The following is a 23219-nucleotide window of genomic DNA, read 5'->3' on the forward strand; positions in this document are numbered from 1 at the left end:
CATGCTGGATTATGGGAAGGGTGTGTTGGACGCAGGCTGGATTATGGGAAATGCGAGTAGGACGCAGGCTGGATTATGGGAAGGGTGAGTAGGACGCATGCTGGATTATGGGAAGGGTGTGTTGGACGCAGGCTGGATTATGGGAAAGGTGAATAGGACGCAGGCTGGATTATGGGAAGGGTGAGTAGGACGCATGCTGGATTATGGGAAGAGTGTGTTGGACGCAGGCTGGATTATGGGAAATGTGAGTAGGACGCAGGCTGGATTATGGGAAGGGTGAGTAGGACGCATGCTGGATTATGGGAAGGATGAGTAGGACGCATGCTTGATTATGGGAAGGGTGTGTTGGACGCAGGCTGGATTATGGGAAATGTGAGTAGGACGCAGGCTGGATTATGGGAAATGTGAGTAGGACGCAGCTGGATTATGGGAAGGGTGAGTAGGACGCATGCTGGATTATGGGAAGGGTGAGTAGGACACAGGCTTTATTATGGAAAGGATGTTTTGGACGCAGGCTGGATTATGGCAAGGGTGAGTAGGACCCATGCAGGATTATGGGAAGGGTGAGTAGGACGCAGGCTGGATTATGGGAAGGGTGAGTAGGACGCATGCTGGATTATGAGAAGGGTGAGTAGGACACATGCTGGATTATGGAAAGGGTGAGTAGGACCCATGCAGGATTATGGGAAGGGTGAGTAGGACGCAGGCTGGATTATGGGAAGGGTGAGTAGGACGCAGGCTGGATTATGGGAAGGGTGAGTAGGACGCATGCTGGATTATGGGAAGGGTGAGTAGGACACATGCTGGATTATGAGAAGGGTGAGTAGGACGCAGGCTGGATTATGAGAAGGGAGAGTAGGACCCATGCAGGATTATGGGAAGGGTGAGTAGGACACATGCTGGATTATGAGAAGGGTGAGTAGGACGCAGCTGGATTGTGGAAAGGGTGAGTAGGAACCATGCAGGATTATGGGAAGGGTGAGTAGGACACATGCTGGATTATGGAAAGGGTGAGTAGGACGCAGGCTGGATTATGGGAAGGGTGACTAGGACGCATGCTGGATTATGAGAAGAGTGAGTAGGACGCATGCTGGATTATGGGAAAGGTGAGTAGGACGCATGCTGGATTATGGGAAAGGTGAGTAGGACGCAGGCTGGATTATGGGAAGGGTGATTAGGACACATGCTGGATTATGGGAAGGGTGAGTAGGACGCAGGCTGGATTATGGGAAAGGTGAGTAGGACGCAGGCTGGATTATGGGAAGGGTGAGTAGGACACATGCTGGATTATGGAAAGGGAGAGTAGGACGCAGGCTGGATTATGGGAAGGGTGAGTAGGACGCATGCTGGATTATGGGAAGGGTGAGTAGGACGCAGGCTGGATTATGGGAAGGGTGAGTAGGACGCAGGCTGGATTATGGGAAGGGTGAGTAGGACGCATGCTGGATTATGGGAAGGGTGTGTTGGACGCAGGCTGGATTATGGGAAATGTGAGTAGGACGCAGGCTGGATTATGGTAAGGGAGATTAGGACGCAGACTGGATTATGGGAAGGGTGAGTAGGGCGCAGGCTGGATTATGGGAAGGGTGAGTAGGACGCAGGCTGGATTATGGGAAATGTGAGTAGGACGCAGGCTGGATTATGGGAAGGGTGAGTAGGACGCAGGCTGGATTATGGTAAGGGAGATTAGGACGCATGCTGGATTATGGGAAGGGAGAGTAGGACGCATGCTGGATTATGGGAAGGGTGAGTAGGACGCATGCTGGATTATGGGAAGGGTGAGTAGGACGCATGCTGGATTATGGGAAGGGTGAGTAGGACGCATGCTGGATTATGGGAAGGGTGAGTAGGACGCATGCTGGATTATGGTAAGGATGAGTAGGACGCAGGCTGGATTATGGGAAGGGTGAGTAGGACGCATGCTGGATTATGGGAAGGGTGTGTTGGACGCAGGCTGGATTATGGGAAGGGTGAGTAGGACGCATGCTGGATTATGGTAAGGATGAGTAGGACGCAGGCTGGATTATGGGAAGGGTGAGTAGGACGCATGCTGGATTATGGGAAGGGTGAGTAGGACGCATGCTGGATTATGGTAAGGATGAGTAGGACGCAGGCTGGATTATGGGAAGGGTGAGTAGGACGCATGCTGGATTATGGGAAGGGTGAGTAGGACACAGGCTTTATTATGGAAAGGATGTTTTGGACGCAGGCTGGATTATGGCAAGGGTGAGTAGGACCCATGCAGGATTATGGGAAGGGTGAGTAGGACGCAGGCTGGATTATGGGAAGGGTGAGTAGGACGCATGCTGGATTATGAGAAGGGTGAGTAGGACACATGCTGGATTATGGAAAGGGTGAGTAGGACGCATGCTGGATTATGAGAAGGGTGAGTAGGACGCAGCTGGATTGTGGAAAGGGTGAGTAGGACCCATGCAGGATTATGGGAAGGGTGAGTAGGACGCATGCTGGATTATGAGAAGGGTGAGTAGGACGCATGCTGGATTATGAGAAGGGTGAGTATGACGCATGCTGGATTATGGAAAGGGTGAGTAGGACGCAGGCTGGATTATGGGAAGGGTGAGTAGGACGCAGGCTGGATTATGGGAAGGGTGAGTAGGGCGCAGGCTGGATTATGGAAAGGGTGAGTAGGACGCATGCTGGATTATGGGAAGGGTGAGTAGGACGCAGGCTGGATTATGGGAAGGGTGAGTAGGACGCATGCTGGATTATGGAAAGGGTGAGTAGGACGCATGCTGGATTATGAGAAGGGTGAGTAGGACGCATGCTGGATTATGGCAAGGGTGAGTAGGACGCAGGCTGGATTATGGGAAGGGTGAGTAGGACGCATGCTGGATTATGGGAAGGGTGAATAGGACGCAGGCTGGATTATGGGAAGGGTGAGTAGGACGCATGCTGGATTATGGCAAGGGTGAGTAGGACGCATGCTGGATTATGGCAAGGGTGAGTAGGACGCAGCTGGATTATGGGAAGGGAGAGTAGGACGCATGCTGGATTATGGGAAGGGTGAGTAGGACGCAGGCTCGATTATGGGAAGGGTGAGTAGGACGCATGCTGGATTATGGGACGGGTGAGTAGGACGCAGGCTGGATTATGGGAAGGGTGAGTTGGACGCAGGCTGGATTATGGAAAGGGTGAGTAGGACGCATGCTGGATTATGGGAAGGGTGAGTAGGACGCATGCTGGATTATGGGAAGGGTGTGTTGGACGCAGGCTGGATTATGGGAAATGTGAGTAGGACGCAGGCTGGATTATGGGAAAGGTGAATAGGACGCAGGCTGGATTATGGGAAGGGTGAGTAGGACGCATGCTGGATTATGGGAAGGGTGAGTTGGACGCAGGCTGGATTATGGGAAGGGTGAGTAGGACGCAGGCTGGATTATGGGAAGGGTGAGTAGGACACATGCTGGATTATGGAAAGGGTGAGTAGGACACATGCTGGATTATGGGAAATGTGAGTAGGACGCAGCTGGATTATGGGAAGGGTGAGTAGGACGCAGCTGGATTATGGGAAGGGTGAGTAGGACGCATGCTGGATTATGGGAAGGGTGAGTAGGACACAGGCTTTATTATGGAAAGGATGTTTTGGACGCAGGCTGGATTATGGCAAGGGTGAGTAGGACCCATGCAGGATTATGGGAAGGGTGAGTAGGACGCAGGCTGGATTATGGGAAGGGTGAGTAGGACGCATGCTGGATTATGAGAAGGGTGAGTAGGACGCATGCTGGATTATGGCAAGGGTGAGTAGGACGCATGCTGGATTATGGGAAGGGTGAGTAGGACGCAGGCTGGATTATTTGAAGGGTGAGTAGGACGCAGGCTGGATTATAGGAAGGGTGAGTAGGACGCATGCTGGATTATGGCAAGGGTGAGTAGGACGCAGCTGGATTATGGGAAGGGAGAGTAGGATGCATGCTGGATTATGGGAAGGGTGAGTAGGACGCAGGCTCGATTATGGGAAGGGTGAGTAGGACGCATGCTGGATTATGGGACGGGTGAGTAGGACGCAGGCTGGATTATGGGAAGGGTGAGTTGGACGCAGGCTGGATTATGGGAAATGTGAGTAGGACGCAGCTGGATTATGGGAAGGGTGAGTAGGACGCATGCTGGATTATGAGAAGGGTGAGTATGACGCATGCTTGATTATGGAAAGGGTAAGCTGGACGCAGGCTGGATTATGGGAAGGGTGAGTTGGACGCAGGCTGGATTATGGGAAAGGTGAGTTGGACGCAGGCTGGATTATGGGAAAGGTGAGTAGGACGCAGGCTGGATTATGGGAAGGGTGAGTTGGACGCAGGCTGGATTATGGGAAGGGTAAGCTGGACGCAGGCTGGATTATGGGAAAGGTGAGTAGGACGCAGGCTGGATTATGGGAAGGGTGAGTAGGACGCAGGCTGGATTATGGTAAGGGTGAGTAGGACACAGGCTGGATTATGGGAAGGGTGAGTAGGACGCAGCTGGATTATGGGAAGGGAGAGTAGGACACAGGCTGGATTATGGGAAGGGTGAGTAGGACGCAGCTGGATTATGGGAAGGGTGAGTAGGACACAGGCTGGATTATTGCGTTCTGGATTATGATTAAGGGTTGGGAATGGGAGGGTTGGTGGTGTGGTAAATAAGTAACACAAAAGTCAGGAAAAACCCTTATCCCGAGTTTTAATCCTTATACTAATTTTTTAACTATTATCGGCATTGTAAGCCAGCTATATTGAGAAATTACACCTCGTTTCTAACTTAAGCAACAAAAGTTAAATGCTTTATTGATTTATTATACTAAAATTGGAAAAAATTAACTAAAATCAAAATAATTAAATAAAAAATACATACCAGTTTATCCTCACTTCTAGATATTACACGGATATGGACTAAAATATTGTTTTTACGCTACATGGTATACAAAAAACTCGAGGGTTATTCCTTATGACGAAAATAGAGGTAATCGGGTCTAATGATATCATGAAATTGGTCCGAACAAACCCCTTCAATTTTACAATTATCTAATATTTAAAAAGAGATCTAATGAATAGAGGTGTTGCTGCCCTTTGTTTTTTATTGTGATTTTTTTGTTGTTGCAAAAACGCAATAAAAAAAAAACAAATAAAATGTGCCCCGATTCTTAAAGTACTTTTCATGATAAAGACTTGACCTCCGTGTCAAAAAATTATCATTTCTAATAAGCCGAGACATGTATGTCCTTGCATACTCCATGATAAAATATCGATAGAGACAGAAGTGAAAAAAATGGTAAATGTCATTTGATATGAAAAAAACCCATTCAAAGGAGAGATCCTGGGTCTAGCCATTCAAAATCTCAGATCGGGATAATTGAAAACCCGGACGTTGCTAAGCGAAACCCCGGACTTTGCTAATTTAAATCCTCGAAGTTCAAAGTAAAAAAACGGATTTTGTTAAAATCCGGATTTTCAAAATGAAATAAAAAACAGTATCTAACTTATAAAAATGCAGGATGTTCATAAATCCAAGGATGCGTCACTTAGATCAAAAGATCCTCGGTGTCTCCCTGGACCCTCTTAAAAGCGACCGGTCGGTTGACAGCCTGTTGGCGGCGTCGGTGGATGATGACGAGAGCAGCAACTAGACCGATGACCAGGACGGCAAGAACACCCGCCACGATTGACACGGTGGTCAGGCCGCTTGCATTGGCGTTGGCTGGAGGAGAAGTATTATTTGATTAGCTCTATGCTTGGAATATTTAAGCCGCATTGTCATCAGTTTACTTCCGGAGGTCCGACGGAAACCTCAACCGTTAAAAGACAAAAGAATCCATTAGAATCCGAGATATTTACAGGCCATCCGCTCTAAACTATCAATCACATCCCCAAAGAAACTTCCAATAGACACACTGCTTTCAATATTTCGAAATAGTTTTCGCATTTTCCGTTAAAAATCATCGGATATTGTTAGGTAATCGACCGGAAGTAAACTGGCGACAATGCGGCTTTAATAGTTGGCTGTTGGCTGGGAGTCATGAGTCTGGTTAGCTCTTTGTTTGGTTGAGGTGGTAATGGGTTGACAGGAGATATTGGCATTGCAATTTAATAGTTGTCTGGCTACTCCTGTGGACGTTAGCTTGGAGAGAAGTGGTATTTGACTAGCTCTATGCTTGAAAAGCTAAACAAACACATATCAGCCACAATTTTCATCGTGTTTAATAACTCTTTTCAGCGCTGAACTGTCCATGAACAGAAAGAAGGACAAATATAGTCCTTTTACAGGAGCGTTAAAGGAATCCTTTATGCAAAAAGACTTTAAACTTCCCACATGGTCAGCAAACAACGCCAGCATCACTGTAGCAGCGTATCTTGTTTGCGCTGGTTTCACCGTAGTAAGACTTCCCTATCTATCATATAATACTTACTGCTCTGAGCGGCGTTGGCGTCTGAGACGACCTTGACTGAGCCGATGGTGAGGAGAGTGCTGGACGCATCGGAGTACAGGCTACGGCGCTTACGGGAGGACGGCTGGCAACCCTTGGCACAGTTAGAGTCTTTGTCGTCAGCTCGGCACGCCTCGACCTGTGCACGGGATAGAAAGAGATTAAGGGATGCAATGAAAGTAGTAGAGTTTATGTAGAGTTCATAATAGTGATGACGACAGTGGTAATGGCGACGATGATGATGATTATGTGATGATGACAGAGGTAATGGCGACGATGATGATGATGATGTGATGATGACAGTGGTAATGGCGACGATGATGATGATGATGTGATGATGGTAGTGGTAATGACGACGACGATGATGATGATGATGATTATGTAATGATGACAGTGGTAATGGCGACGATGATGATGATTATGTGATGATGACAGTGGTAATGGCGACGATGACGACGACGATGATGATGTGATAATGACAGTGGTAATGACGACGATGACGACGATGATGATGATGTGATGATGACAGTGGTAATGGCGACGACGATGTTGATAATAATGATGATGATGATGATGATAGTGATGACGATGTTGACGATGACTGTGGTGGTGGTGGTGATAATGGTTGTGGTATAATGGTGGCGATAATAATGATGAAGTTGATGATGATGATAATGATGAAGTTGATGATACTACTCATGCAAAAATAATAATAGCAATGGAGATGAGGATTGTGGTCATAATAATAATAATGTTGTTGTTGATGATGATGGTGGTGATGATGATGGTGGTGATGATGACAGGGGTAATGATGATGATGAGGATGATGACAGTGGTGACGGTGAGAATTGTGGTCATAATGATAATGATATTGTTGTTGATGAAATACCTCACGAGAAAGCAATCACGGTGACGAGTCCCTGACAAAAGGTAAAAAAATATTGATTCAAACCAAACTGTTATTACTGACCTCGCAGTGAATGTGGATGTTATCGCTGTTCTCCGACAGGAAACGGAAGGACCTCATGCGGAAGAACTGGATGGGCTTGGACGTTTTGTAATCATACTGAACAGTACTGTCCTTCTTGCATCTAGAAAGACAAACAGCACATTAGCAGATGCAAGTAGTCTCTCATTGCTGATCAGGACGGACGACAAAATTATTCTTCCTTCTTGTGAGTCTTACAACCTCCTAAAAAATATATTGATATTGACCGTGGCCTGTTATACACTCTTTCTATGTTTTGGTTATATAAATCTCCTTAAAGCTCTAGTCACACGGTCATTGAAGGAAGGGCTGAATACAAGAGGCCTCCAGGGGGAAGACACCATGGAATGCTGCAACAGGAGGGCTCTTACACGAGGGTCGAGAGAAATGCTACAAGCGGATTGGTGCTATAGGGACAAACCTTCTCCGCCTAGTCCAGGGAGTTCACTGGTCTTCCCACTCCACTCATTAAGAGATCTACAGGGACCTCCCAAACATTTCCACTATAGTCATACAAAAAAAGCCGTGCCTATACTTACCCCCATGGGCGTGGCATACCCGGTATCTACCCTGCCCCGTGCCTATCCTTACCCCATGGACGTGGTATACCACACCCGTCCCTCTCTTACGCGGTACCTACTGTACCCCGTCCCCACCCTTACCTCACCCATGGGCGTGGCATACCCCAATCCGTCCCTTTCTTACCCGGTATCTACCCTGCCCCGTGCCTACCCTTACCCCATGGGCGTTGCATACCACACCCGTCCCTCTCTTACGCGGTACCTACTCTACCCCGTCCCCACCCTTACCTCACCCATGGGCGTGGCATACCCCAATCCGTCCCTTTCTTACCCGTTATTTACCCAGCCCCGTGCCTACCCTTACCCCATGGGCGTGGCATACCCCAACTCGTCCCTCTCTTACCCGGTAGTGATGATCTTGTGCTGGTTCTTGTATTTGGGGTCGGAGGTGGGCGTGGCCCAACAGTTGTCAATAAAGAGAGACAGCTGGGAGTCATTGGACTTGATGCTTGCGCGGATGTTAAGAAAAGCGTTCAGGTCCACCACATGTGGGAACTCAGTGATCTCATCTGACTCGGCATTGTCACCCTTCAGAAGACTCATCTCGTAGGTGAAGTTACCGAGACCAGCTGGAATACAAAGTGTCGACGTAGGGTTAATAGACTGTTTTGACTAGGGGGGGGGGGGGGTTCTATTGCAATGCCAGCGAGTTCTTGCGACAACGATGTTTGGAATTTCCCTTGGGCCACAGTTAATGTTAAAACGCTATGACTCATTTGTGGAGTATTATTTTTTTTGGGGGGGGAGTCATTCATACCGTCCAAAAAACTTTTACAGGAAAAGACCGCTTTTCTGCAGCCACCTCGCTCTATGCGCCATGTGAACTCATGATGTAGCCTGTTGAATTTTCGAGACACCACCAATATGATAACAGTCCCCTCCCCCTTGATGGGACTTTTGACCACGCCCTGATTTACCTGATTTACATGCATAGACGAAACACCACAAATGGTATAACAGACCCCCTACCCCTGAGGACACCTTTAACCACACCCTGATTTATTACTTACATGCGGAGGAGTAGACAACCTTCTTCCTCGGGGAGAAAGACACCACAGACAGGATAGCAGACCTCTCGTAAGTACACTGGACCGGGAATTCGGCTTGGAAGTCACGGGAGATCTTGGCGTTGTTCGTCTTGGCCGTGGTCTCGGCTCGGATGGCGTTCATGTATTTAATGTGAGTCTTGGTGGTGTTGTGAGTCGTGCCACAGCCGTCAAGAGGTGACCTAAGGAAACACAAGAAAAGTCGAGTCTTGTAACCATATTGCGAACTCTAGCGCTCGAATTGTCAGCGAGCAGACTGTGTTTTAAGGCTACATAAACATAAAACTTCAATTCAATTTCTCTCGCATTTACCACACTTGCATCCAATAAGGTGTTTGGCGGAAATAGTCACATACGCATTTTGAAGATGACAGACGGGTTTTTGGCCATAGGCAAGCTTTTGGCGGGAAGCTATGCACACATCACGTGTTTTGTAGTTTTTGGAGGGAACTCTCACCTAAAGTAAGCAAACTGTCCGTCGTTCTTGTAAACCTGGCAGTTGGTGTCCTTCAGTGTGAGCGTGTCGAGCTGTAGTCCACTGTGCTCCTTGATGTCGAGTTTGATCTGAATCTCCTGGGCAGTGCAAGTCACAAACAGTCCTACAAGAGAGAAATGACGTCACGTCACATACAGTCCTACAAGAAGAAATGACGTCACCTCAGGTGCAGTCCTACAGGAAATGACGTCACGCCACATACAGTCCTACAAGAAGAAATGACGTCACGTCACATACAGTCCTACAAAAAACATGACGTCACGTCACATACAGTCCTACAAAAAACATGACGTCACGTCACGTACAGTCCTACAAGAGAGAAATGGCGTTATATCTTTGCTATATCTAAAGGCAAATTACTCTTTCGAAGGTGTATAGACCATGGCAAATGGCTCTTTCTAAAGCGTCTGTGGGCAAGTTGTTATTTTTTTGCTGAGAGTTGAGGTTTTTGAAAAAATTCACGGCAACGTCCTTAGGATAGAACAGTCTAAATATTCTAAACGCGCTATTGTTTTTCACACCCCACATATGATTGTCCTTCCTTGACATCAAATTCCATTTATGTCCCCAGTGATAGTGTTTTGAAATACGCTAGTAGCGTCGTATATTTATATCTATACGATTAACTAAAAACATCAAAAAGGGTCGAAATTCAAACGATGATATGTTACAGGACATAGACGGATAAAGTAATCCTCATGACTGTTGAAACCAATCACATACAAGAGAATAGACGATAAAGTAATCCTCATGACTGTTGAAACCAATCACATACAAGAGAATAGACGATAAAGTAATCCTCATGACTGTTGAAACCAATCACATACAAGAGAATAGACGATAAAGTAATCCTTATGACTGTTGAAACCAATCACATACAAGAGAATAGAGAAAACCCAGAACCACAGTACCTTTGGCCTCTGGTCTTGTGGTTGGCGCCTCCGTGGGCCCTGCAGTCGTCTCAACAGGGGCTGCCGTGGTAGCTTCTGGGGCTGCCGTGGTAGCTTCTGGGGCTGCCGTGGTAGCTTCTGGGGCTGCCGTGGTTGCGTCTGGAGCTGCCGTGGTTGCGTCTGGGGCTGCAGTCGTCTCCATTGGGGCTGCCGTCATGTTGCCCGCAGGAACTGCAGTGGTTTCTGCAGGAGCTGCCGTGGTACCTTCTGGGGCGGCAGTTGCAGCATCTAAAAATATGAAAAACGTTTTTTTTTTAAAGTTAAAAAGCTATAGGGACATCAGGTTCTCGGTTTCTTCTTTATAAATTAAAGAACGTCGATCAACTTCTCCTTTATTATTGTTTATGATTGAAATTACAACGGTTTATTTTCCAGAAAAGTTCAAAATAACCATATCCACGATTGAAGTCTGATACTTTATTAATGATATTTGTTTGACAGTCTTTCAGTTACTCGCTTGAATTAGCCGATGGAAATGGATGCCTAGTGTAACTCGGCATAGAGCGGGAGCAGAAAATGGCGGCGTGATTGGCCTATATTCTATCGATATCTGGGTTGCACGAAAAATCAGCAATCAAAACAGAGAGCACGAAAAGTAACAGGAACGGAATAAAAAAGGTTTTATTCTCTAGGACCTAAGTGTCGCGGCCATTGAAAGAGAGGGGGGAGGGGAGGGGGGATCTTCGGTCCTGCTTGTCCGTAACGCTAGTTTCCCGCGCAGTCGTCCTTTGTGCTGGTCACGCTTCCCTTCCAGGCTGCTCTGGGGACTAGCGTTACGCCCTCAGTCCCGTAGCCTCACTCGCAGGCGTTTTTAAGCAGGCGTCGCTCGCTCGGAGAGGGTGAACGAACTGCCTAAAAACGCCGGCTAGGGAGGCTTTCAGTTCCGAGGATGGATCCATCCATGCGCAGCCGGTTAAACGGGATAAAGAGCCTGAAGTGAGGCTAAATATCTATGTATATAGCTCCAGATAAAACAGTTAACTTTGCGTATGCTCAATTTCCGAAGTTTGAAATGTCAACATGAATTTATGAGTTAAATAAATATTATTTTCATGCATCTCTTGATCTTGTGATCAGTCAAATTTCTTTTGACATATTTGACCACTTAAGGGCTGAATATTTTAGTCAGCCACGGAAAAAAGATTTCCATACTTATTAGACTTAATTAAAAGCAATTTAACCTTACGAAGACAGTTTGGCGTTTTCACGAGGTTTGTCGTTGCTATCTGGAAGGCCAACGGTTACTCGCCGCCACTAAAACGCGGGGGTTGATTTTTCTTAATAGAAGTAAATATACTTGCCACACCAAAATAACTCCGATATAGTTCAATTCATTTGAACCCTCAGGGGAGGTCAATGCAGCTCTTACGGTGATAATTGAATTCTTTTAGGACAAAATATCATACATGAATCAAAGCGACTTTTAAATGAAAGAATATTTCACTTGTAATATTTCTTAAGTAAAATATTCGGATCCGAATATTCGGTGCTTTGTTTAATGAGGTCAAACCGACGCTTGGTGTGTTTAAGGAGCACTAAATAAGATGAAAATGCATACTTAGTATGCCAGGTCCTGTATTGGTATGCAGAAAATTTAAGTTTCGCATTAACGAGGTCGAGTCTCAAAGTAATGCACTACCTTTTTATCGCTTCTGTTTAATTTGTCCGTGATAAACAGGTGCTCGACTACGCGTTCCCTTTGTCAAAGTCGTTTCGATAACACACGAATATTAACATTCCTGTTTGTGATGAATACTGTTAGCATCACTAAGTTGTAAGCCCAGGAGTATAAATGAATTTTAATTCCAATGCCAAGTGAACCGATAAAACAACCTTCAATGAAAAGATTTTAATCAATTCAATTATTTTATTATAGGTGTGAATTTGCTTTCATAAATTGTCGTGCTGGTTTTATCGGGATTAGCGTGATTAGTTGCGTGGGCTTCTGCAACTTGCCGACACCCCTTCAGAGGTTTAACGCTCAAATATGTCTATTCCCCCTTTGTGTATAATTTCCTGAAAGGCAAACCCTTGTAGAAAGCGGAGCTTAGCGGGCGATACTGCTAGCTGGGCAACGCTTTGTCTGTTGTCTCTTAGATCGATATTAACGTCTAGAAAATGGACAAAGGAATTGCGTTTTCCTAAGAGCGATGTCGCAAAATTTGGTAATATCTATCAGAGTTAATCAGTGGTTTGAAATCATACAAAAAAGATAGGTCGATTTTGTAGAGAATTCTTAAATGCGGTCACGGAGAGTGACATGTTTTCAATTCTCCAGCCACATGATTCCATACTAATTTGAGTAGATTCCCTACTAATATGAGTAATAAACCATCACAGCAGCAATTAAAAAGTCCCCGAAGGAAAATAAAAGCATTATATGCTACAATGCTGTGCTACTAAGTGAAGCGCAAAGTATCCCACACTCAAGTAGGAGCAAAATCCGCGGTATTTCATTGCGTGAAATAGAAATGCCTTAACCCTGTTGACAGACGCTGATTGCTAAATAAAGATCTTCCCTCGATGCAGGGGATAGACAAAAAAAAAAAAAACACGCCACAGTCTTCAGACGCCGACTGTTTCTTTAGCTTAACCCAAACACTCAGTCCTCCTTGGGGTTAGCCCTGATAAAACCTTAATTAAAACCCGGCTCGAAATCTGCACGACACATGGTCTTCTAGGGATGCCGGCGTTTCTAAAGGTGACTCTAGATTCGCTTCCCTAAGCATAATATCACTGATTTAAGGTTCCTAAGTCGAGTATTTAGTAAATGCTTAGCTCGACGTCTCATTAGGGGTTAAGAGTAGTCGCAGGAGTCGCGTTCTTCTTGAACATTTTTGTAAAGGAATGACGAGTTCAAAAGGTTTTCTAATAATAAGAATCTAGCGTGACTAGAGTAGTTCTGGCGAGGCATGAAGAGTAACAAGATAATTCCTTAGCCACTTCTGGACTCACTAAATAAATAAATATATACCTAAAAAGAGCAACCGATATTGCTGTAAAATGAACACCGATCACGCTTATTTCTCAGACATGCCGGAAAAAAATACCAAACTCAATTAAAGACCTTATGTGCAGGATGGCCTGGGTATGTATCAAATGGTGTTTTCTTACCTTGGGCTTCCGCGAGGCCTAGAGCCAACGCAACGCATAGTAAAACTGCTATTTTAGCCATTCTAGAGACAGAGTTAATGGAATAAACTCCTGGGAATCTCAGCTAGCTCACACAGAAGACCGGGCGAGTACAGGTAACAGACCTCTTTGCGGCGGAGCGCACTACTCTTGATATGCCAGAGGGAATAAGCCCACTATTTGCATACAGATTATAAAGTCTAGCCAATCAGACGGAGGTGATTCTTGACCCGCTTTGTGGCGTGTCATGAGGTTCACTGGGTTGGAACACTGTCCTTTCCCGATGATGGTTGGTTTGACAATGCGAGGCATAGACCGTGGGATTTATGTTAACGTTGTGTTTTGCTCAAATACAAGGGAGCTTTCATAGAGGCAAGTAAAGGCTTGCTAGATAAAGTATTGTGCAATGGTGCAATTACTTGATTGCATTCAAGGTGTCATATGCCTATCTTATATCTTCACTTTGTTTGTAAAAAAGGGACTATTTGGAAAGAAAGTGAAATGAAAAAAAAAAAATGGAATGTTCTCGTTCAAAAAGCTTTAAAGTCCTGTGGAGGTGTTATACCAGAGGGTACATGATCCTCTCATCCGCATGTTTTCGCAGCTTGTAAAACGATATTTGAGGGATTTTTTCAGGCATTCAAATTAAAAAAAAAATCGTGCACTTCACTGTCTGCATGTCATCAGACGTAAAAACAGACACGATAAGTGTGCCATCTGGCCATGTCTTGGTGACATCACGAGTTTTCAGCATTTGACAGGCTGCTAAATACCCTTTCCTACTAACACTGGAAAAACCATTATATAATCGAAGACTGACCACAAATCCTCCCCCGATAGTCCATACCCGACCTAAATCTACAAACAAACACTTTTAAGGTCCCGTTATAGGTTATCTCTTTTGGGAATATTAGGGCCGTTTTGTACTTGTCTAAAATTCATAAAGATTATCTCGACCCTAAGGGCAGACCCCAGGCCCTGACGTTAACCAGGTACTTCAATAGATCCGATGATTAAAATTCCTCTAAGATCGCCAACGTGGCAACTTATTCACTCTTCTACCCTTACGATTATTTAGCCTTTTTTTGAGACGTGGACTGTTGGATTGCTCTAAAACAGGGCTACCTTACTAACTACAGATACAAAATAGGTAAAATGTTTTTTTATCTGTATCTTCAACTTGAACAACTACCATTTGTTTGAAACACAAAAGAATCACTTTTAAAAATCGTCAACCATGCAGTCAATGTACTTCTCTCCACACACGAAAATATTGGTAAAAGAGTACGTCTTCCATTTTTAAATTTTTCAACTGGAATAGCTACATCTGTATAAAATAAGTTTTCTTTGTTGATGGTATTGTTATTATAGATACACAAAATGCGATAAAGGAAACATTTTTTAACGACCACTAAGTGGAGATATCTATGTTCTACAGTATCTCTTTTGGTTATGGCATTTCTAAACTAAAAATAATAACAGTCTTAAAATCAAACTCATAAAATCAACTTTTTCCAGTACCAGGCGAAAAGAGTGAGTAGAAGTTTGTTTATAGCAAAGGAATGTGGTCCTTTCTAAACTCCCACAGTGATTCATTTGTGTTAAATATCAAACAAGACTCTTAAGAAATCCTTTCACATCAAAACATTTTCAACAATTCAGTAAATTTGTACAATGATAGCCATTCTCAAAGCTACAGGAGTTCACATTGCTTGTCGGTGCGAGTTACAGACAATATTCATTGCATTCTTTTTTTTTATAAGAACATCTAATTTTCAGTTGAGGCTGAGCCGTTCTTATTTTTGGGACATTCTAAGGTTAAATATGTTTAACTAGTTCTTAAATTTTCGTGTATATAAGAATATAATACCAAATGAATTATTAGGAAGAGAATTATACTAATGAACAATAGCAATAATAAGCCGTTGTTACTGTGAGCACAATTTGATTCTGCATTTAAGAACGCATCAGGACTAAAAAAGAATTTTTTGTCTGCGCTCTCAGCCTCGGCATGTTCTTAGCATGTTCTTAAAATTTCGTGAAATCTCAGGCTGGTCGTTCTTATAAAAAGGTTCTTATAAAAACAAAGAGAGTATACTAGTATAACCGGCTAAAACCTGGATTTGCTAGTACAACCGAACTCCAAACATACTGGCTTAACCAGTACAACCAGCAGAGACCTGGCTTTACCAGTATATAACCAGCCACAAAACATAATGGTTTAACCAGTACAACCAGCAGAGACCTGGCTTTACCAGTATATAACCAGCCACAAAACATAATGGTTTAACCAGTACAACCAGCTGTAATCTATCCATTCATACCTGGTTTTACTATAACAACAAGGCATAACCCTCCGCACTGGTTTTAACAAAAGATTTAATGGCCGTAAGTATATTTGCAAACTGACAAGCCTCAGTCACTCCTTGTATCCCTACTCTGCAACCCTCCCTTATGCGAGCCATTTTATTAACTTATCATAGATATTGAAGCAAGGAATAACGCAATATATTTTTGTTATTTGTTAGCTACTGGAGAGAAATATAAAATAGTTCATTAAGGTGTGCCGCTCTCGACGCCCCTTCTTGGTTTCCATGATCTCCTGAGGGTTTAATCGACGTTTCTTTTGTAACACATTGCTTTATTGATCCCTGAAGCAAAGTTATCTTTGATGAAAATGCCCCCTGACTGGAGGAGAAGTTGAATAATGCGACAGATTTTCTGGTATCCAGTATAGAGTATTTTAAGCATCAACACATTTCTATTTAGAACGATGACGTTAAAAATAGAAAAAAAAATAATTGTTTGAGCGAATAAAGAAAAGTTATTGTGCTAATGGCTGAAGTGTTTTTAGGCACCTTTAGAAAAAAGTTCCAAATCATATTGCGGGTTAGGCTTACTTTTTAAGTACTAACCGTACTTAAAAAGGCTTACTTTTTAAGTACTAACCGTAAAATATACTCATTTTGTACAAACTTTTTATAACATACATCTCAACTCATTCAACTGTGTAAATGGTAACTTTAGGACGCTGAGCAATCAAGAATCACAATTAGAAAAGCCCAATTATCCCAAAAGCTGTGAAAACACATTAATACCACCATTTGTCTTCAATTCTATTCACCCGGTTCGCCAGGACCTTAGAAAGTATGCAAAAATCGGATCCCGTCACCTGGTAAAAGACATAAACTCAAAGTATCAGAGGAAAATGGAATTCGGAAAATCTATGCCAACTCTATTAAAAACCTTTTATGAATTTCCACTCAATAAGGAAGAAAAAAGGGACGGTAATCAATCCTTCAAATGCTTTGGCAGAAAACTAAACATTATACACAAGAATATTCTCGATGAATATTGAACAAAGGTACACTCGCGCCCAGGAAATACCAAAACACAGGTTACTTTAATTGTGTTTGGAATTCGGAAGTTCTATGGCAGCTCAGTTAAAAAAGACCTTTTATGAAAACCGAAATTTCTACACAATTAAGAGGAAAATAGCGACAGCCATCAATCCTTCAAATGCCGATGGCAGATAACTAAACATTACACAAGAATATTATCGATGAATGTTACACAAAGTTTCCGCCCTCGCGTCCTTGAAAAGCGTAGATCAGACAAACCTGGACAAAAGCTAACCAAAAATCTAGATTATTTGGTTATTACTTACAAAAGCAGGCTTATAGGTGTCCCCAAGGGTAATTCTTGAGGAAGGAAATAGTAGCATTGTCGAGGTCTTGTAATTAAATAGAGAAACAGACTATTGTTTTGGCATAATTCGGATTTAGAACTTGAATGAAAGGCGAAAACAATGACATTCATTAATAACCCCGCCGGAAAGCAGCTAAAAGTACAACAAATTAACTAAATGTACCAAATGTAAGATGAGTGGCTTGTAGGACATGTATTTTTATAAATTGTATCGAGAATATAATAATTTATAATAATAATTTATTGTATTTATATTGCGCAATTATCAATATAAAAATTTTCAATATGTATAATAATATGCAAGAGACTGCAAGAAACCGTAGAAAATATAATTCTACAAATAATAATTCAAAACATCTACCCAAGGGAATTTGAATTTGGGATACATCTGTTATGTATTTATATGCAGATACATAGGTTTGCATGTGTTTTATTCTTGTTGAAGATTTACAATAGCTCATCATCTCTTGCAGTGGAGGGACCTAGCCCCATTGTTTTCAGGTGGTTGTCCAGATGGGGTCCGAGAGATTCAAACCCCGCCGTGCTCATGACGGGAAATGAGAAATAACGTAGTTATAATCAATAAATTCGATTTCAATATATGCCTTTATTGTTTGTCAAGAAGGTTTCGGCGTGTAATTGGGATACACAAAAGAGCTAGTGAGAGATCAAAGTGATTCCATTCCATTCTTTCCGAGGAGAATGAGTTACTGACGAACCCTGCCCAACGCTTTTCTATGGACGTTTCCTGCTGCTCAGCGTTTTGTTGTACTTCTTCCATTTTGGATAAACTAATCCCTATCTATTAAAGCCGCATTGTCACCAGTTTACTTCCGGTCGATTACGTAACAATATCCGATGATTTTTAACGGAAAACGCGAAAAATATTTCAAAATATTGCAAGCAGTGTGTTAATTTGAAGTTTCTTTGAGGATCTGATTGATAATTTAGAGCGGATGGCCTGATTAATATCTCGGATTTTAATAGATTCTTTTGTCTTTTAACGGTTTCCGTCGGACCTCCGGAAGTAAACTGGTGACAATGCGGCTTTAACCGGTAATATGGATGGCCCTTGGGCCACGCCTTCTAGAAGTTCCACACCCTTGCTATGATTTGAAATATGTCACTCCAACATTCTGCTAACATTTACAGAAAATGATTGTAAAAACACACTTCTTCTAGCACACCAAAACAACATTTTAACGAGGCGTTGATCTAAATTTCCCACAAGTAAGAGATGTTGTTACAATCTCACCAATGAGGAAAAGCTGTATCTGATCAGGTTGCAAAGGCGCCGTTGTTCCCGTGTTGTTATGACTGGGTTTCTGAGATGTTTAGTCAGGAAGTGAAGTGTTTATGGACGCACTGATCTCTTTCTTGTGTGGTCTAAAGATAGGCCACACTGATCATTTATTTGAAAAGAAAAATGCCATCTTCCTAAAGCTTCCACGAACTGTTATTTTATGCGCAGAAACTGACGCTTTTTACCTCTAGCTTACTCCAAGCAAAACCTAGACCTCCCGACGCAAAAGGTGCACAAAAATGATGCGCAAAGAGCCCTTGTTAGTTATTTCATAAAATCGATATTACAAGATAACTTAGAAGATCACTAAAACAGTCTCATAGCTGATTTACCAAATTCAATGGAAAATATAATTGCGATGCCAGTTTGAACTGGAAAATATTATTTCGATGCCAGTTTGAATGTGAAATTGTATTTTGTACAATGTCCTCTCCTGGTTTTAACATGTCTGGTGACCTATTTGGACGGTGGGATTTAAGCATGTCCGGGTGAAAATGAGTTCTCACGCTCTCTAAAAAGCTAATCCCTAACTATAAAATACACAAGTGCCTGTGACGTAAGCATACTGATGCCGTGGCATCTACTATATAATCCGGCTTGTGGGGAGGGCCACCATGGCAACAGGGTTTAAGTAAATATAATAATTAGTAGTACTGATAATGATCTGTACATCATGATTGTTAAGTATCCTCAAATAGAAGCTTAGTGTGTTGTGATGAATCTACTGATATATGTTGCATCTAGAACTACTCACACTAAAAATGATAAATCACCGGAAAGGTATGTTTGGTTTGGCAGTTGATTAAAAGACAGGACTGTATTTTTTCCAGAGAACCAGAATTAACGAGGTCTCACCGCGGCGGCGTTTATATATTGTTTTTTGTTTATGTCTTTTTTCTAGGCAAGGAGCAACCGCAACAACACAAAGGACCGGCCGCAAATGGCTAGTGGTCTAGCAGTACAATTCTTTATTACTTTTAATATTTATCAATAGGAAAGTGTTCCGCTCCATCCACTTGGTGCCGACCAATTGTGACTAGAAACACCTTTTTGATATTTTTCTTATCGACAGGAAATTATTTGACTCTCAATATCGTTTAGATTATTCAGACATCTGTTAACGCACAAAGAAGATATCATTTGACCCCTCTTCTCGCCCTACTAGATCCATGATTCTAGAATGATTGATCATGTACTGGTGCACTCTACAAGGCCCACTTGCATTGCTTCTGCTAGATTCCTTTTGGTCAATCTACTTACTTTTCTGGATATTATTCAGCTTCTCTACTGCTACTTGGGGAGTAATTCTATGAATACATAGAGTGGAGGGAGGCAAGGGAGAGGGGCCAAGGGCAGGGGCGTAGCCAGGGGGGTGGCCTAGGGGGCCAGGCCCCCCCTTTTAGCAGCCAAAAATACAGTAAATGTATGAGAGATTATCTAAAATACAGAAGAAGATTCCTTGAAAGTCCCTTTTGGCCCCCTGCTGTTAAAAACCCTGCCTACGCCGCTGAAGGGGGTTGAGGGAGGGGAGAGGGACAGAAGAAGGAAGTGAGAAGGAGGGGAGAAGGAGGGGAGAAGGAGGGGAGAAGGAGGGGAGAAGGAGGGGAGAAGGAGGGGAGAAGAAGGGGAGAAGGAGGGGAGAAGGAGGGGAGAAGGAGGGGAGAAGGAGGGGAGAAGGAGGGGAGAAGGAGGGGAGAAGGAGGGGAGAAGGAGGGGAGAAGGAGGGGAGAAGGAGGGGAGGAGGGGAGAAGGAGGGGAGAAGGAGGGGAGAAGGAGGGGAGGAGGGGAGAAGAAGGGGAGAAGGAGGGGAGAAGGAGGGGAGAAGGAGGGGAGAGGGACAGAAGAAGGAAGTGAGAAGGAGGGGAGAAGGAGGGGAGAAGGAGGGGAGAAGGAGGGGAGAAGGAGAGGAGAAGGAGGGGAGAAGGAGGGGAGAAGAAGGGGAGAAGGAGGGGAGAAGGAGGGGAGAAGGAGGGGAGAAGGAGGGGAGAAGGAGGGGAGAAGGAGGTGAGAAGGAGGGGAGAAGGAGGGGAGAAGGAGGGGAGAAAGAGGGGAGAAGAAGGGGAGAAGGAGGGGAGAAGGAGGGAAGAAGAAGGGAGAAGAAGGGGAGAAGGAGGGGAGAAGGAGGGAGAAGGAGGTGAGAAGGAGGGGAGAAGGAGGGGAGAAGGAGGGGAGAAAGAGGGGAGAAGAAGGGGAGAAGGAGGGGAGAAGGAGGGGAGAAGAAGGGGAGAAGAAGGGGAGAAGAAGGGGAGAAGGAGGGGAGAAGAAGGGGAGAAGGAGGGGAGAAGGAGGGGAGAAGGAGGGGAGAAGGAGGGGAGAAGGAGGGGAGAAGGAGAGGAGAAGGAGGGGAGAAGGAGAGGAGAAGGAGGGGAGAAGAAGGGGAGAAGGAGGGGAGAAGGAGGGGAGAAGGAGGGGAGAAGAAGGGGAGAAGGAGGGGAGAAGAAGGGGAGAAGGAGGGGAGAAGGAGGGGAGAAGGAGGGGAGAAGGAGGGGAGAAGGAGGGGAGAAGGAGGGGAGAAGGAGAGGAGAAGGAGGGGAGAAGGAGAGGAGAAGGAGGGGAGAAGGAGGGGAGAAGGAGGGGAGAAGGAGGGGAGAAGGAGAGGAGAAGGAGGGGAGAAGGAGAGGAGAAGGAGGGGAGAAGGAGAGGAGAAGGAGGGGAGAAGGAGGGGAGAAGGAGGGGAGAAGGAGGGGAGAAGGAGGGGAGAAGGAGGGGAGAAGGAGGGGAGAAGGAGGTGAGGAGGGGAGAAGGAGGGGAGAATGAGGGGAGAAGGAGGGGAGAAGAAGGGGAGAAGGAGGGGAGAAGGAGGGGAGAAGGAGGGGAGAAGGAGGGGAGAAGGAGGGGAGAAGAAGGGGAGAAGGAGGGGAGAAGGAGGGGAGAAGGAGGGGAGAAGGAGGGGAGAAGGAGGGGAGAAGAAGGGGAGAAGAAGGGGAGAAGGAGGGGAGAAGAAGGGGAGAAGGAGGGGAAGGGAGGCGAAGGGAGAGGGGGGAAGAGAAGGGGTAGAGAGGGGAAAAAAGGGGGGAGGGCGGATTGGAAGAATTTCATTTCATATATTTTCGGGTCACAGACGTAAGCCAGCACTTGGATAATCGTTCTTGTTATTTCATCGCTTTTAAGTCTCCCCGAAAAAAGGACTGAATAAAAGTCCAAAAAGTTGAAATATTTTTGGTTTTAATCCTCCTGTTATTTAAACAATAAAAAGAGCAATATCTAATTAAAATGTTATCCATCGTTAGCACGCGAGCAGCCAGACAGCGTGCGTAAACATAAATCACGGATTCCTCCTGTCATTTGAGGATTAAAGCACACAGATGCTTGGATATTAATTAAAAAAGACAAATCTCTTTCGGTAAACTGGCCAAAAAATCCTAAAACCAAGCACGGTTGCTTTAGCAGCTTTTAGTTATAGACACTAATAGTCAATAGTTGAGTAAATAAAAAAATTTCCGGTGATGGATGTAAATCGTGCTAAAAAATGAAAAATTATCGGCTGGAGATCTAACTTAACAGCGTGATAATGGAATTTATATTGAGCTTGCATAAGAAAAAACACGCAAAAAGCTTTAGTAGAAACTAGCACAAGCGAGAAATTTAGAGAGAAATTTAGAAGGGACACATTGGCGACGTTTTCAAAATGTTATAAAAAATACATCAGGTTTTGGTTGAAAGGTGCAGTCCTAATTGCCTCGCGTTAGAAAATGTTTTTGTTTGACGGCATAGCGGGAAACTAGTTAATCTCACTGTGGGAGGGTTAATTTGTTGCTTAAGCGAGGCGCCCGATAACCCAACTATTCCCTAATTATAAATGTTGATTAAGGAACGCAAATCCCATGCTTTCAATGTGACAAGAAAACATAACAATAAGGCATATTTTGGTCTTGATTCCTTCCTCATAGGATGCGGGCGGGCGGTTTTTATTGTCTTCTCATCTCAAAATTAGGCTTTTCACGTGGAGAAAAATTATTCATCCAATCATAGCTATTGTGACACTTTTCAGTGCAGTGAAAGGGTTTCCCGAACACAACTTTCGTGTGTGGCGTGATTGGGTGGTTTTGGAGGGTATGTAGCGAAATAACTTAGCTATCTCTTATTATCAAACATATGGGCAAAAATGCTTTAAAACCATATATTTCCTTTCAAAAAAAAAAAACAAAAAAAAAACACGTTTTCACGGAATAAGGGAATATTCCCCCGAGGTCAACAGTGACCCGGTGTATGGCGAGATAAACTAGATCCTGCTGTGCTGTTAAACGGCAAATAAACGTCTTTTTTAACCTCATATCCAGATTCTTAGCATGACGACAGATAAGACCGCCACCATATGGGCTAATTCCTCCACTTATCACTTGTTTAATTCAGTGGGTTTGATACGCATTCGTACGGCGAAATCAACAACACTATTAACTGTCAGTCACCCGGGATGGACAACTCCCTTCTTAACACAAACAGTGGGAAAATGTTGCTTAAGATTCTGCTTATCTAATAATTTTCCCTGTTTTTCGCCTGGTAGGACGATATTGTGTTTCGACCCCCTTGGACGACTTGTTTCTTTTTATTCGACAATTTACATAAGGTCGAGTTGAAGCCTTCGGGCACGCATTAGACT

The 23219-nt window shown here is 44.0% G+C and overlaps 1 protein-coding gene across 1 annotated transcript; it reads right to left on the reverse strand.

The window, feature by feature from the left end:
- Positions 1-4657: 4657 nt before the first annotated feature.
- On the reverse strand, positions 4658-13838 carry LOC5514716 (ZP domain-containing protein). The gene is made up of 8 exons (XM_001634866.3): positions 13591-13838; positions 10438-10704; positions 9488-9629; positions 8995-9212; positions 8328-8553; positions 7386-7506; positions 6398-6554; positions 4658-5688 (listed from the first exon to the last, which is right to left on the reverse strand). The coding sequence occupies exons 1-8, from the start codon at positions 13649-13651 to the stop codon at positions 5513-5515; spliced, it is 1368 nt and encodes a 455-aa protein (XP_001634916.2). The 5' UTR covers positions 13652-13838; the 3' UTR covers positions 4658-5512.
- Between the last annotated feature and the right edge of the window lie 9381 nt (positions 13839-23219).

Source organism: Nematostella vectensis, chromosome 11 (assembly GCF_932526225.1).
Source record: "Nematostella vectensis chromosome 11, jaNemVect1.1, whole genome shotgun sequence".
Classification (NCBI taxonomy): Eukaryota; Metazoa; Cnidaria; class Anthozoa; order Actiniaria; family Edwardsiidae; genus Nematostella; species Nematostella vectensis.